General features: G+C 40.8%; 1 protein-coding gene across 1 annotated transcript; it reads right to left on the bottom strand.

Annotated features, from left to right (window-relative positions):
• Positions 1 to 1,605: 1,605 nt before the first annotated feature.
• slc17a7a (solute carrier family 17 member 7a) lies at positions 1,606 to 14,477 on the bottom strand (the record flags this gene model as incomplete). Its single annotated transcript, XM_079178025.1, has 13 exons — positions 1,606 to 1,925; positions 2,012 to 2,081; positions 2,170 to 2,297; positions 2,607 to 2,717; positions 3,177 to 3,309; positions 3,744 to 3,893; positions 4,026 to 4,168; positions 4,558 to 4,644; positions 5,302 to 5,389; positions 5,476 to 5,590; positions 5,760 to 5,878; positions 5,981 to 6,233; positions 14,416 to 14,477. The coding sequence occupies 13 exons, from the start codon at positions 14,475 to 14,477 to the stop codon at positions 1,606 to 1,608; spliced, it is 1,779 nt and encodes a 592-aa protein (XP_079034151.1).
• Between the last annotated feature and the right edge of the window lie 898 nt (positions 14,478 to 15,375).

Raw genomic sequence — 15,375 nt, 5'->3', positions numbered from 1 at the left:
ATGGCAGGCTAGCTACTGCACCGCTGTGCTCATTAAAACATGCTCACCGCACAATGTTTCAGCTCCTGCACCCAACACAACAACACACTCACTGTCACACAGACACACACACACACACACACTCACACACACACACAGACACACACAGACAAACTGAAAAGCGCTGTCCTACCAACTCAAACATGACTGAAATTTAGGTACTAAAGACGTGGAAACAGCACCAACAGAGAGGAGAAGACAGGATGCGTCCTGTTAAATACAGGGAGGAAGACGGAGGGAGGGGCCGCCACAGAGACACAGAACAAGGCAAGAAAAGATGCAACATGTGCTGTGATGCCTGGGAATATTATAACTGTTGTTCCTCGCTGGTTAAGCAACTATCACACTCAACTTGTCATTCTGGGCCACCTCTCTAATGAGAGCGTACTCACAAATATCAGATGATTACCAATGTGACCCATAAGCCTGGCTGGACGTGACCTAGTTAGGTCAGACCCAGGTGAGATTCAACTAGACCCCACTTGCAGCTCAAACACACACACACACACACACACACACACACACACACACACACACACACACACACACACACACACACACACACACACACCTCTGCACATTCAAATGCACACACACATAAAGGTGAGGCTTTTGGAACAAAGGTTTTACAACTCTACCAATACAAACACGTAAACACCTAAGGACCATTTTCCTCTTTGATAATTGTTTGAAAGTAGTCGTGACATGAATGCATACTTAAATTGTGCATTGCTTAGGAAACATAATGTTGCAGAAGCAAAGGGAAATTAACGTATATGCATCACCAGCGTCTTGACAAGATTGTCCACAAGGGGCCTCGCTCATAAAAACACATTAGCTTTTAGTTTGTGTATTGATTTTTGTTTTATTATTACATGCTCAATGTGATTTCTATTAAGGCTGAGAGCCTTGAGTGTAATATAGACCAGAAAGTGTGAGCTAACTACAGTAGTGGCATCACATTTTGTATTTAGTAAAACTGAACTGAGGCTGCAAAGGTGCTTTCCCAGCAAAAAAAGAAAATGTGTGGCTCACACATAAAACTTTAAATATAACATAATGCCAGTGGCTTGAGAGAGTTGCTGTACAGGCAACAAACCACACACACTCGCACGCAATCACACACACACACATGCACGCAATCACACACGCGCACACACACACACACACACACACACACACACACACACACACACACACATACACACACACACACACAGTGATGTCGTGGAAACGGAACTCCTGACCAATCAGAACAAGTTCGGGAGCAGGAAGGATAATCTGGGTTATATGAGTTCAGTTTTTTGCTAATGAATACTGTATGTGTTTGTGTGTTTGTGTACATTGATCACTCTAACCCCTGCCTAAACACACACACACACACACACCATCACACACACACACACAAAAGAATGAATCAGATGCAGACTTTTGATATGTGCAATTGTAAATATTGTACAAAAGCACACAGCAGGTCCATTCAGTATAGCAGTGACTCTCTTACAATCCATTTCCAAACAATCTTCCTTTTTTTCTCCATCTTTTAACTTGTATCATGTCGATCTTCTATGTCAGCTCCCTCTCCTCTTCTCCTCCATACATGTAAGAGTTGTATCCAGGTGGCTGCACATACTCCTCAGACTTATCCCAGTCCGACACCCATCCAGGCCCGCCTCCTCCTCCTCCTCCTCCTCCTCCTCCTCCTTCTCCGGTCCGTCCTCCATTGGAACCAACCACTGGTTTGCTCATGGCCCCGTACTGCCCGCCTCCACGGTACATTTCCTCTGTTTCATTGGCCAGTTCATCTTCATCGATAATACCGCACTTCTCTTCACTGGTGTCTTCTATGTCTGCCCATGGCTGCTTTTCTCCTGATGCAAAGAGTCCTAGTGAGAAAAGAATATGATCAGCATTGAGACTGAGGTCTTCTGAAGATGCCTCACAAAACATTATAGTCAAAGTCAAGTCCTACCATAGAAAATCACTCCTCCATAATGCACGAGGGAAGCTATAAGGAAGACATACTGCCACTCATCACGTGTCTGAAATGATGTAAAAAGGTGTAAAACAGGTGAGTTTGTCATTTTTTGATATGACATTGTAAAGTCGATACAAATGAATGTTTTTTACCTTGTGTTTGGTCATGGCTCCCACTATGAGAGGACACACCATTCCAGATAACGTCCCCACCCCGTTTGAGATGCCCATCAGTATGCTGGCATATCGAGGGGCAATATCCAAGTGATTGACATTGAACCCTGAGTGAAATAACAAAAGCAGAACACACAATGTTCGTGATGCAAATGTTCACAGTTAGTGTTAGAAAAGACGACACCATCTAGTGATATTTCTCCCAACAACAGAGTAAAGAGAAAGATTTACTGTTGCACTTTAAATAATTGTGAAGCCAAGTCAGCACTCATCATTATGAAAGAAATAGTATATATTAATGGAAACACTGGGAAACAGCCTGGCGGAGTGTAAGAAACACTGTTTGGTTTTACGTTCTACGAGGATTATCTACCTCTTGGCCGGTAGACAGCATACTTGTTTATAACATCTCTTACCTGAGATAGCAAATCCACTGAAGCCCACAGCGAGGACCAAAAAGGAAATGGCAACACCCTTTGAGTGAGAGAATCCCACCACCAGCAGGAGGGTGGCCTCCATCCCAAAACCTGAAACAAGTAAACACATCATCATCTAATGCAAAAAGGGAGGATTGAGGAAAACTATCCACATTTTGATACTCTGCCTCCACAAGCAATGTTCACCGGTTAAATAGTAGTGCATTATATTTATGCTAGAAATGTTACATGTGTTTCATGCAGAAGAAAAACAGATGCAACACTGTAAAAGTCTGTCATTGGTTCTTTTTTTGTAATTCAATTCAATTCAATAGGGCAGAAAAAAACCATTATTGCCAAAGCATCAAAATAAAAAGTACAAACTTCTTTATGTTGCTTTCACTACAACAAAGGCAAACATACCATTTTAATGTCTACCTTTGAGTTGCTGTTATGCAAACCCAGTGTTTCAGTTTGTCCTTGAGTTTCTGCTCTTATCTTCTTTTCCACCGTTCTTTTCATTCCTCTTCACCCTCCTCCAAATATCACCCTTTCCTGTTTGACACTCACCTCCACAGTTCATGAGCTTCCTGACGTTGGTGGTGGACATCAGGTTGTGGGTTCTCAGATAGTCTGCCAACTGGCCCCCAATAGGCACGATGATAGTCATCACCAGATGGGGCAAAGCTGACACCATTCCCACCTGAAAGAGGAGAGGGGTGAGAAGAGAGTGCGTTTGTGTGTGTGAGAAAGCAGGTTAGTAGTAGATTCATCCGGGACTCTACTGACAATTCCTCGACACCTCTTATAAAATGAAAGAGGAATTGTGGAATTTTTCAACCTTTTATTTTCTTAATTATGGCTTTTCTGACTTTATGTCATAATAAAGTTGCACTAGTCGACTCGATAGATATTTGGAAACACACCAACTGTAAAGCTCCTAAAGCTTTCCAAATAAAGTTACATTTTACATAAATCATTTAAAAGGCTTGAGGTGACGAGTGCAAGGTTATTAGGACGCAGGTGGAAAAAAATCTGAATTTCTAATTAACTCCAGTTGAAGTGTTTCAGTTTAGTTTAGTTTGAATCTAACTGTAGCTTTTGTAAAGAAAGTCTTTGTCGACGATATAGTCTCACCTTGCTGATCTCAAAGCCAAAGACTTCTTCAAAATAGGCCGGCTGGCTGATGAGCAGCAGGTAGAACGTCCAGCTCCTGCAGAAGTTGGCCACAATGATGGCGTAGACTGGCATGGAGGTGAAGAAGTGTCTCCACGGGGTTTTAAATTTCTGCCATCCAAAGGAATAAGATATTACTGGAATCCAGTGAATTTACTGGGATGGAGTGTGTATATGTGTATATCCAGTGTGTTTGTGTGCAGGTCTAACAGATTCTCAGTGTTACATCATATAGAGCCATACATGCAGAGGATTAAGAAACGTGGCAGACTCTCCGATTGCATCTTCAATGTACTTCCTCTCCTCCGGCGTGATGGTGGGATGGGCTGCGGGACTCTCATAGGACACCAGAATCCAGAACATATACCAGAATATCCCAACGACGCCTGGAAGAAGAAGGGAGAGGAAGCAGAAGACACAGATATGGGTACGGCAGAAAAAGAGCAAGAGAGTTTAAAGGGCAAAGGAGTGAGGGAGGAAATGAGAAGACTTCCTTCCAGGTTGATGCTAATGTTGTGAAGTTAAGTTTTCCAAGATCAGCAGTGGGCTGGGGAGAAATTTGGATTTTGAACACCTGATGCAGACACATATAAATCCATGAGATTTAACAAAAGCTCTGCCATTCATTCTCGGTCGTAAGCAACAGAAACACAGTAGTTGATGGGTTTGGACACGTTTGCATTTGAACTGACGAGTGCTCGTGTGTGTATCGATTTATTGCTTGGCTGATAGTACTGCCGTCAGCAAACACATATTTGAGTACAAGGATACTAACCATAGACATAGAACACTGAAGGCCACCCAGTGTATTGCACCAGTATCCCAGCTAAAGGCATTGCCACCACCGCCCCTGCATAGGATCCTAAGAAAGCATCAAATATAAGAAAGCAACAAATTGTTACTTTTCATCATCATCACATAATAATTTCAGTGCTCAAAATGTGTAATATATATTGTTATCCAGTGGTGATACAAATTCCCACGTCCAATACTTTTAAAGGTCACGTGTCATTTCAAGGTTCATACTTGTATGTTTGGTTTCACTTTGTTTTTCTCACACTGTCTATCTGAATGTACCTGCAATCAACCTCTGTCTGAAACTCTTTGTTTGAGCGTGTTTCATTGGAAAGGTGTTAATAGTCAACAGCTTGGGTCTATGTTTCCTCCCTGTCAGCTGATGTCATTCACATACACTGCAACCGGAAATAAACTGGCACACATTTAGAACTTTAAAACTGTGAAATGATCTATATATTGTATAGTTGTGACGTCATCACAACCATACAGAAATACCGTCGGCTCATTTAAATGCACAGTTTCTGAAAATGTGTATTTCTTCATGGAATGAGCTTTTTGATTACTTTCATCAAAGTATTTATAAACCTGTGTTATGATAAAACAAAGCCATACTATGACATGACTCACAGAACTTAACTCTAGTGGACATCCCAAAGTTTCTGCATCTCAAGAAGAGATATTGAATTTCGGGGAAATGTGTCAGAAAGGTGTGAAACTTTACCACAAAAGGCTGTTGTGGCTAATCGACTTCTCTCAAGAGGAGGAGCCCACTTGGCCCAGATCCCGTGGCAGGCTGGGTATGATACACCCTGAAGGACACAATGCAGTTAGGAAAACACTCATGCATCCAGGAATGCTCTTACACAGCACATGTGCACACAGGCACATACTGTACCTCAACAAGGCCCTGGCATATCCTAACCAGTATGACGCAGCTGTAATGGCAGCGAGCAGCAGATGGAATCAGCATGTTGAGGGTGGATGTGGCCACTATGGCAAAGCCAAACACTCTTAAACACACAGAAGAACAAACAAGCTGCCTCAGATCTAGTATTCAACAGTAACAGATGAAAACAAACTGAAAGGATGAAGCTTCATGGTCGTGGTCCTACATGTGACTGGAGTTATTTGCTGGTGCTTACTGTATGCCAGAAGACATTGTAATGTGAAGACATTCACCTATTGGCTGCAAATTTTTGACATATAAAGCCACCCGGGATCTGTGTGACGATGTAGCCCCAGAAGAAGGAGCCGTGGATCATTCCCACTGTCTCAGGGTCCCAGGTGAACTGTGCAGCCTGGAGAGAAGAACATGTGTGACTTCATAAATGCAAACGTCCTTGTTAAAGACAAACTGATAGAATAAATTCAAAATCTTTGATTTCTATTTTGCCACTTACCACGAGTACTTCCTTGTTGCCTTTGTAGACAGTGTGGTCATTCACCATGCTTACGATGGCCACGCCCAGGTTGCACCGGATGCCGAACGAGATGCAGAATCCCAGGCCAGACAGGATTGCGATGATGTACCGCCTCGGTAGGCCAAAGCAGGTACAGTCCACCATTGGCAGCTCCTTCTCCTCCACCAGCTCAGGGCGGCCCTCCGCTGATAATTCAATGGTTTCTCCATTTGGCTGCCGCTTCTCAATCAGCCTGAAGGGAGACAAAGACACAGTGCGCATTAAAATACAAGCCAGCCTCTGCACTTTAGAAAAAAAACGAGGATCCAAAGGCGTGACAGTGAGGTGACACGTTGATGCGCATCTCTTTTGGGGACGAGAACTTGCCTAACGTGGAAACATTGGCTCAAAAGGGGAGTAAAGGCAACATTTGTGCTTCAGGCAATGCTTTAAAAATAAATCAGTTACTATGTAAAAGCTTTAAATACAAGAAACATGGTGGCCTGGTGTCAGATCATTGAGGAAGACAATGCTTCTTTTCATCTTTCATGTACATCTTCTACCACATGGCTCTCTGCAGTTCTCAGAAAGGAGCAATTCAATATATTTTCACAAATGTGAGGAAGATATTATATTTTTTCGTGTTATCTTGAGGCTGCGTGTGTCTTTTCTGTCACTGCGGGGATTTTATAGAATTTGCCTACTTTTCATAGTCTCTCTCTCTCTAACTCTCTTACACCTCGATGCAGACAACATGCAACCATGTTGGGGTCGTGTCTGACTCAGCACGTGTGCAGAAGCAGCTGTCACCAGCCGAGGAGCCGAGTTAGCTCCGACAGCACATTCCCCCAGTGACCGCTGCTTCAGGACACCTGGGACCGGCTGCCATACTGGTGCTGTTCAAGATGTCCGGTCTCAAACAGGAGCTCTCTGGAGGCCTACCTCTGTGTGTTTATACTTTGAGGTTATTCAGACGGTGAACAGAGATAATGAAAGGGGCTGAAAGAGTCTGACGTCTTTCAGATTGCCAATTCACTGAACTGCAACATTTTGTAGACAGTAATCAATATTTGAAGTGTTATTTCCAAAAAGACATCCATTCTGTTTTTTGTCATCCAAGGAACTTCTTTATTTACCATTAAATAGTTTTTGTTAATCATCAGTTTGCCTTAGAAGAGACCAATATTTGTCATTATTCTAGGCTGACCATCTTTGTCAAATGGTGGGGGACAATTTTTCCACAGGAGTCAAGCAGAGAAGTCAGGAGAGCGGCCATCTGTGTATCATAACCTCCATACTCTCAACCCCCCTTATTAAACACACACACACACACACACACACACACACACACACGCACACACAGTCACACACACACACACACACACACACCCGCACACACACACACACACACACACACACACACACACACACACACACACACACACACACACACACACACACACACACACACACACACACACACACACAGTTGTGTTTTCATGACTTTTGGTGACATTATATTGACTTACATTCACCACTTCCAGCCTAATCCAAACCGTTACCCTAACCTTGAACACAGTCTTCACCCTGTAATGATTCACGTTAAGGGGATGTGCGTTATGTCCCCAAAAGGAAGGCAAATCCCCACAATGTGACTTTGTAATCAGATTTAAGCCCTCAAAAGACGGGTATAACACACACACACACACACACACACACACACACACACACACACACACACACACACACACACACACACACACACACACACACACACACAGGTGGACTTAAGTAAATACTTTCTACATTTTTCTCAGATTAAATCAAACACAGTGCCACACTTTCACGTGTATATGCTGTAAGTCTTAACCTGAGTGTGTGTGTGTGTGTGTGTGTGTGTGTGTGTGTGTGTGATTTCAGAGCAAAATGCACTCTTATGTCAACCGTCTACTTTCCAACGGGCTGATCCAGTTAGTCAGTGAGCTGGAGAATTTTGCACAGAAACTGAAATAATAACTACAAGGATTTGCTCCATGTGACGAGGATGGTTTCAAATTGTTTCAAATTGAGCTTTAATAAATTCCCAAGACAAGTGTTTACTGCGTTGAAGGCGGCTTTGTGTTTCAAGCAAATGATCAAGACAATTCATCTCTGTCAGCCTCTCAGCACAGCGGAACTCCAAGATAACTTATTCACGCACACTCACACAAGACAAGTCAGACTCTGCACTACTGCTAAATTATTGACGTGTTTTTGGCTGAGATGAATAATTCACTCTAGCTTTTACACCATGATCTGTCACTATCTATCTATCTGTTAGCCTCTCTGCACATACAGCCCTGCACATATTTCTCAGTTATGCTTGTGGATTTCACTCCATCCCCCTCTGCATAATCTCTTTATACATCTATGCAATCTGCCAATAAACAGACAAACAATAAAAGATATGCCAGTATAATGATTTATAAATGAATACGGGATCATCATGAGATATTCTGGTTGTAAAGTAAAACACAAAGGAAAATAAAAAAGTAATAATTTGTAAAGGAACATTTTGGAATTTGTAAGAGATTAGAGATGGTGATGCATCCTCTCTCTCTCTCTCTCTCTCTCTCTCTCTCCCTCTCTCTCTCTTAATCCGTCACTACATTCAGATTAGGATTACGAAAATGATTTACTTCCGGAAATGAATATGGAAGGACAGAATGTCGCTGGCCGTAGATCGGCATGCTTCTCCCTCCATTATAACACATGGCTGAGTTCATTCCGACCTTTGATTCAGTTTCTTTTGTCATTTTGTAAATCAGATTGCTTTCACTTACATGCCGTTATTTTATGTTTCAAGTCAAACATTTAATGGTTCCTCAAAGGTCCATTCTTTTGCCCTATCTGTTACAAACACGTAACATTTTCTGTGAAGGTATATATATTATATATTTCTCTGAGAATTACCAAATTCACTGAGTGGTCTGAGCGAACTGACTGTTATAAGCCTCTGTTTATTATTGTTTTAGCCACAGCAAAGCAGACACATGCCATTTATTCTTCACAGTGCATTAAACACAAGAAACAGAGAGATGAAGTCGTTACAAATTCTATAAATCAAAGCAAAAAGTTGATCAAAAAGCTGGTGTGACAAAAAGGAAGGTGTGCACTTTTTTCTGTTGAATCAGTTGGCTTCACACACTGCTGTCCTCTGTACTAAACAAACGTGCTGACTCACACCCTGAGTGGAGCTCAGTATCCTACTTTAGAGTTAGTGAAGGCTGCGGGAGCATCCTCATTAAACCTCACGACAGATTGTAGCCTGACACCTTCACATACGCTACCTGCTAACGAGGCTAGCCCACAGCAAAAATTACCGTTGATTACAGATGCTTCCCACTAAAGGGCAATCTCGCTCTAGTACGTGTGTGTGTGTGTGTGTGTGTGTGTGTGTGTGTGTGTGTGTGTGTGTGTGGAAAGGTCTCAAAATAGCTGACTAGCTGAAGGTCTCCCCTTTCCAATGTTGCAGTGTGTTCACTGGTACTTTACAGACAAAGATGTTAACACAGGTCAGCATTTGCTGCGTCTCTGAGCAAGTAGAGGTGAAACACCTAGAGTAAAGACATTTGCCTTCGTGTGCGGCTCACCATACTGTGAGCTTGACATCAGCTGATTTAGCGTTTCTTGTTAGCATGGCAAGGACCTGATTGGTCTCAGCTGGCAACAATTAATGAGCGAGAGAGCATGAGCAGGCTGGAGTCCCGTGACCTCAGGCTCTCTGAAAAATCATAATTACAATAGTAACAGGCTCAGCGGAGACTCTGTAACACCTCAAACTGAGCTCATATGTGTGCTTTTCACCTGAGCACAAGCAGCAAAGTTCAACCTACAATGTAAAAAAAAAATGAAATGAAATTTACAAAGTCAACCTGAAAAAGTCAATCAATTTAGTGTAAGAAGTACATTGGGTTTGAACGCTTTGATTCAATTAACATAAATAATAATAGGTAAATAGTTTTGTTTATAAAAACATCAGAACATTAGTAAAAAATGCATGTTATACATTCCCACAGCCAAAGTTAATGTATTTATGCATCTTATTTCATTCAATTAACAGTCCAAAATCAAAAGATATTTAGTTTACTCATTTAATTTTAGTAAAAATGTTCCCATCAACAGTGGAATATTTAATCATATATAATGTGAAACTCCTTAAATACTATTTCTATTTACAGTCAACGTGATAGACCATCATACTTCTTTTCATATGGAGTGACGAGCTATCTGGAGGATATCTCTATTAAATGTATCTTTTAAATGTATTTGCTGTTAAATTGTGAAAAAATAACCGTAAATTTGCCTAATTTATGATTTTGCAATAATATATCAGTTTTGATCAAATAACACCGTGAGTCTCACGTGCTGGTTGGTGACCTGAGACTTTTGTTACCCTGTATATTAAATTCAGCAATTCACAGAGCGTTCTGTGTAATCCTCTGATAAGAGGATAGAGAGAGAGAGAGAGAGAGAGAGAGAGAGAGAGAGAGAGAGAGAGAGCGAGAGAGAGGGAGACAGTAAAACTATTATATAACGCCTGGTCATTATTTTCCACATCCATGTACTAAATTGATCCTCCATTGTGCTGTATGTAAACCATGCTTTTCTTTCCTCATTTCGCCAAAAAACGATTTCCGCCTTATTCACCCTTTAATTGTAGGTCAGGTGTTTAAAGTATGGACTCTAGTTTGAGGAATTTTTAAATATTAAAATTGCAGCAATTTTGTTGTTTCAATGGTGGTGACTCCCCCTTCCACACTTCCTCCACGAGCCTCTCGCTCTCCCTGAAGTGAACAGATTGGGTCTCGGTGGGACTGTGTCACCCAGGGAGACACCCTCCTCCCCATCCTGTCACACCACTTTTTTTTTCACTCTCCTGTGGACACACACTCTCTCTCACACACGCACACACGCATCTACGCATGCATGCACGCACGCACGCACACACACACACACACACACACACACACGACACGCACACACAGACAACTATCTAGACAAAGACACACATCATTCAAAAACCCACACATGTGACCTTCATAGACGTATTATCTAATTGGTCACATAGTATAACTCAATCACTGTATGAGTGCACCTGCACACACACACACACACACACACACACACACACACACATACACACACACACACACACACGCATACAGCTTCTCACTACCTTTACCTAACGATGATCTGAGCTCAGTCATAAGATTAATAAAAACCTCTTCTCTTATGCTGTTTCTTTACCTTCCAGTCTGTTGTTTTTTAACTCAACCCAACAAGGCATGGAGGCAGCGTAAATATAATGAATCCTTACTGACATCATGGATACACACAGCATCGCTGCCAATAACAGGAGTGACACACTTGCAGGCAGACAGAAAGTTAAAAGATCAAGAAAGAGAACACAAGCAGAAGCATTTCAAAAGCATGATTTTCAATCTTCAAGTCTCTAAACTGCTCAGGATTCAGTGAGTGATGTTTTTCTGCCTCAACCACAATAACAACCAGTCCAACAGCTGTAACATTATCACTTCCATTGTCATAATCACAATGATTACACTGATTAGTGTTAAATTCCCTGAACTGATGACAGGTATTGAAATGGATTTGACTTTGCATTAACTTGGCTTTTTTTTCTTTCATAATAAAATTATTTACCTCTGTCTATTGGACTAGCTAGTGTATTGTGAAAAAGCGACAATTTAACTGTAATATTACATTTCAGAAGATTCCAAACCTGTGATACAAACCATTGAATCATCAGTAAACCGCTCTAAAATATTCATGTTAACAACATAGTGTAATATATAATACAATAATTGACAATAACTCCTAAATTGATAAAAATGCTATAATTAAAATGATGCCCAAACATTTGCAGTTTGCCAAAGCCTGTATGGTTAGGCATAGGTTGACGTCATCATTTGTTGAATATTTAATTTATACCACTTTTTAGACCACAGTGTAAGAAACGGAAAATGCAGCACTCCACTGCAAGTCAAATTGATTAAAAATGGATATTTCCTTGCGTCTACTGAAACACAAGCTATCCTTGTGTGGCATGCAACCCTGCAGATGCAACAAACACCTGATTCATTTAAAAGTCTTTCAATGACCTTATATATATGTCATTTTAATGAGACCTAAAATGGGATATTATTAGAAACTTTAACAAAAATGATGATGAGAAGATGGTTGTAGTAGCGTGATTCAATAAATGATATTATAGGCCATAATTTAACATTATTGAAAGAGGGAATTGTAAGAGTAGAAATGTAGTGTGCACTTGACCTTACAGTGATGACGTTTATGCTTACCTAGTGGAGTTTAATATAGAAACAGGAGATGCATTCTGATGGAGAAAATGTTTAAATAATAGATGAACTCCTGGCTGCTTTCATCAGGAGGGATTTTGTCTGTGAGGTGGTGAGATTGCACACATACACACACGCACACACACACACACACACACACACACACACACACACAGACACACACACACACACACACATTTATAAACATACACACAGATGGATGCCTTAAATCATGCATCTTCCACATAAATTTGAACAAAATATTCACTTTTTCTTTTGAAACCATTGCCTGTGGTGACACATAAAACCAGAGTTAACTGGCTAAGCTGAGGAAACACCCACTAAAACCAATCTGGATCCAATCTTATACATGACATCTCTCATAGCATCAGCTGTGGCCGTGCAAACGCATGGCTCACAAACAGTAAATCAGAAAATGCCTGAGATTTGCATGTCCGTTAATCTGGGAGATCCGATAGGCTGAAAGTTATCTGTGCTGGTGTCTCAACGGCTCAATGGATGGATGGAGGATGGAGGATGGAGGATGGAGGATGGAGGAGGGAGCGGCTGGAGGAAGTGACATGGGCTTGGATGGAGTGGGTGGGAGGGGAGAGTTTAGGGATTTACGTGGCTCGACAGCTGGACTGAAAAACAGGCTATTTCAGGACGGGATTTATACGTTTGGTTGCTACCTCAAATCCTGAGAGTGAAAGCTTAAAGCAATGGTTATTGCATGAGTGTCTTTAATCTCTCTCTTTTTACTGAATTATTGTCAGAACACCAATCTGTGTTGCAACATTTGTATTGATATGCAATTTATTAACATATATCCATCACTCGTAACACGTTTCTAAACAAGAGTTTGTTATATATGTTGATCTTTTCTTTGAGGATTACACTGTCACAGACATGAACTAATCAAGATCAGTTTCTTCATTAACCATCTTAAAAAGCTACTGTGTGAAGGCCATGCATTTAGATGGCACAGCTGTAGATTCAATTGTATTACTTTGGGGCTAAGTCATCAAATCTTCAAATTGCCAAATCCAGTCCACAACCCAAAGATATTCCATTTTCTCCCATAAGCAGAAGGAAAACTGTTTGAAGTAGTGAAAAGCTAGAAATATGTTTGTCATATTTGCTTAAAAAAATACTGAAAGATTAACCGATTAACAAAATAGTTGCCAATTACGTTTCTGTTGACCGACTCATCAATTAGCCTGCTAATCGTTTCGGCTTTGCATTACTATAATGATTCATATGGATTTCTCTTGTTTGATCAGCCAATTTTAAACAGCATTGGCTTTGTAATACAAAATTCAGTTAAATAAAATGTGTTTGATGAATGGATGAACAGATGAATAGATAGATATAGATGACTTTGGTCCCATCTGATCAACCATCTCATTCAGAAAACGCACGGAAACATTATGTAACCCCAGTTACACACTCGTCTCAAATATACTTAATCCATTTTGAGTTGGGCCAAATCTGACTTTAGCAAACACACATGAGAGGCTGCAGGAAAGCAATTAGTTCCAGAGACAACAGCAACATTCATGATTTCAGAGGAAATGTGTGCAACAAAGCATCCAGCCACAACGAGAAAACATCTTGTCCCAAACACACACACAGATGCCGAGTTCATCGCGTGCACTTTCAATACACACTTTTATCCCGATGACATCCCCACAATTGACTTCTTTTTTTTATTTGGTGGATATTGCCCTAATTTCTTCCTGCAAATAAAAATGAACTATTTATGAAAAGACAGCTAAACATTTTTCTATCATTGACACAATATTTCACCCACTTGGTCAATCAAATCAATTTGCGCTGCTCACAGCTGGGCTTTTGCCACTATACCGACATTATGTTTGTCGCTTAAACCCAACAGTCACCTCTGTTTCCATTGGAATCAATTTCTAACAAACTTTTTCTCGAGTTACTGTTTGGAAGAGAGAGGATGGGAACCCGCAGCATGATGAACTGCTGTGTCCCGCAGAACAAGATCACCAAACGCGTGAAAATGGGGAGAAGTCAGAGGTGGAGTCAATATTTGAAATAGGTGAGTACCTGTTAATTTTCCCCAGAGTTTTGCCCGCGACCGCCTTAATCCTGTCTGGTCGGATATTCATACTTGCAGCTTCTTCACCCGGCTGGTTTGCTGATGTCCCGCGCGCCCTCCTGTCCTGCCGGAAAGCGCAAAGTCCTCTCTCTCTCTCTATCCCTCCCTCCCCCTCTCATCCCTCCGTTACACGCACAAGCCTCCAATTCACTTTCAAACGGCCCACAGAAAGGTGTATTGGAAAGTGGAATAAACTATTAGCGCATACCTTGTGTGTGATGGGGAAGACGCTTCTTTTTTTTTTATCTCTCTGTAACTGAGATTTGATGATTACAAACCAACCCATACAATCGCACTGATAGAACTATATAAAAGGGCAGATCACAGACTATAATGTCGTTCATTTTAATAACACAATTTTTAAAGAACTGAATACACAAAAGATTTAATTGATTTAAAGCTGAGATTTTAGTATGTAGCAAATTACATGTATGAAATCTATCTGCATAACAACATTGATGTTTAAAGAATTTGAATTGCACAGGTACTGGCCGCCACATAATGTTGATTTATGATGTTCAATCCCACATACTGTAAAAGGCATATGCGTGTGATTTGAAGCCAAATGTGATCTGCATTGTCCAGGAAAAATATCATAAATTGCGAAAAGTTAAATTGCCACTAACTTTACTATTCTTCAGTTTGCTGAGCCCTTACGCCACAGTCAAACATTTTAAACTTAACTTCTATTAGGGGCTTCAGCTTCATGAAAAATGAGAAAAAAAACACAAAATGTTTCATTCACTCTTTCTTAACCGAAATAAACATTAAAAAAAATCAAATGTCAATGTTCTAATCAATATTATATTTGACTTTTAGAAGGTGTAAAAATAAAAATAAACGATTCACTGGTGATGTATAAATCACAAAAAGAAAAAAGAAATCCCCATCCAGTCAGGTTGCTGCCA

Source organism: Pholis gunnellus (genome assembly GCF_910591455.1).
Source record: "Pholis gunnellus genome assembly, chromosome: 17".
In the NCBI taxonomy this organism is placed as follows: domain Eukaryota; kingdom Metazoa; phylum Chordata; class Actinopteri; order Perciformes; family Pholidae; genus Pholis; species Pholis gunnellus.
The sequence above is the reverse complement of the archived record's forward strand: the minus strand, read 5'-3'. Positions and strand labels throughout refer to the sequence as shown.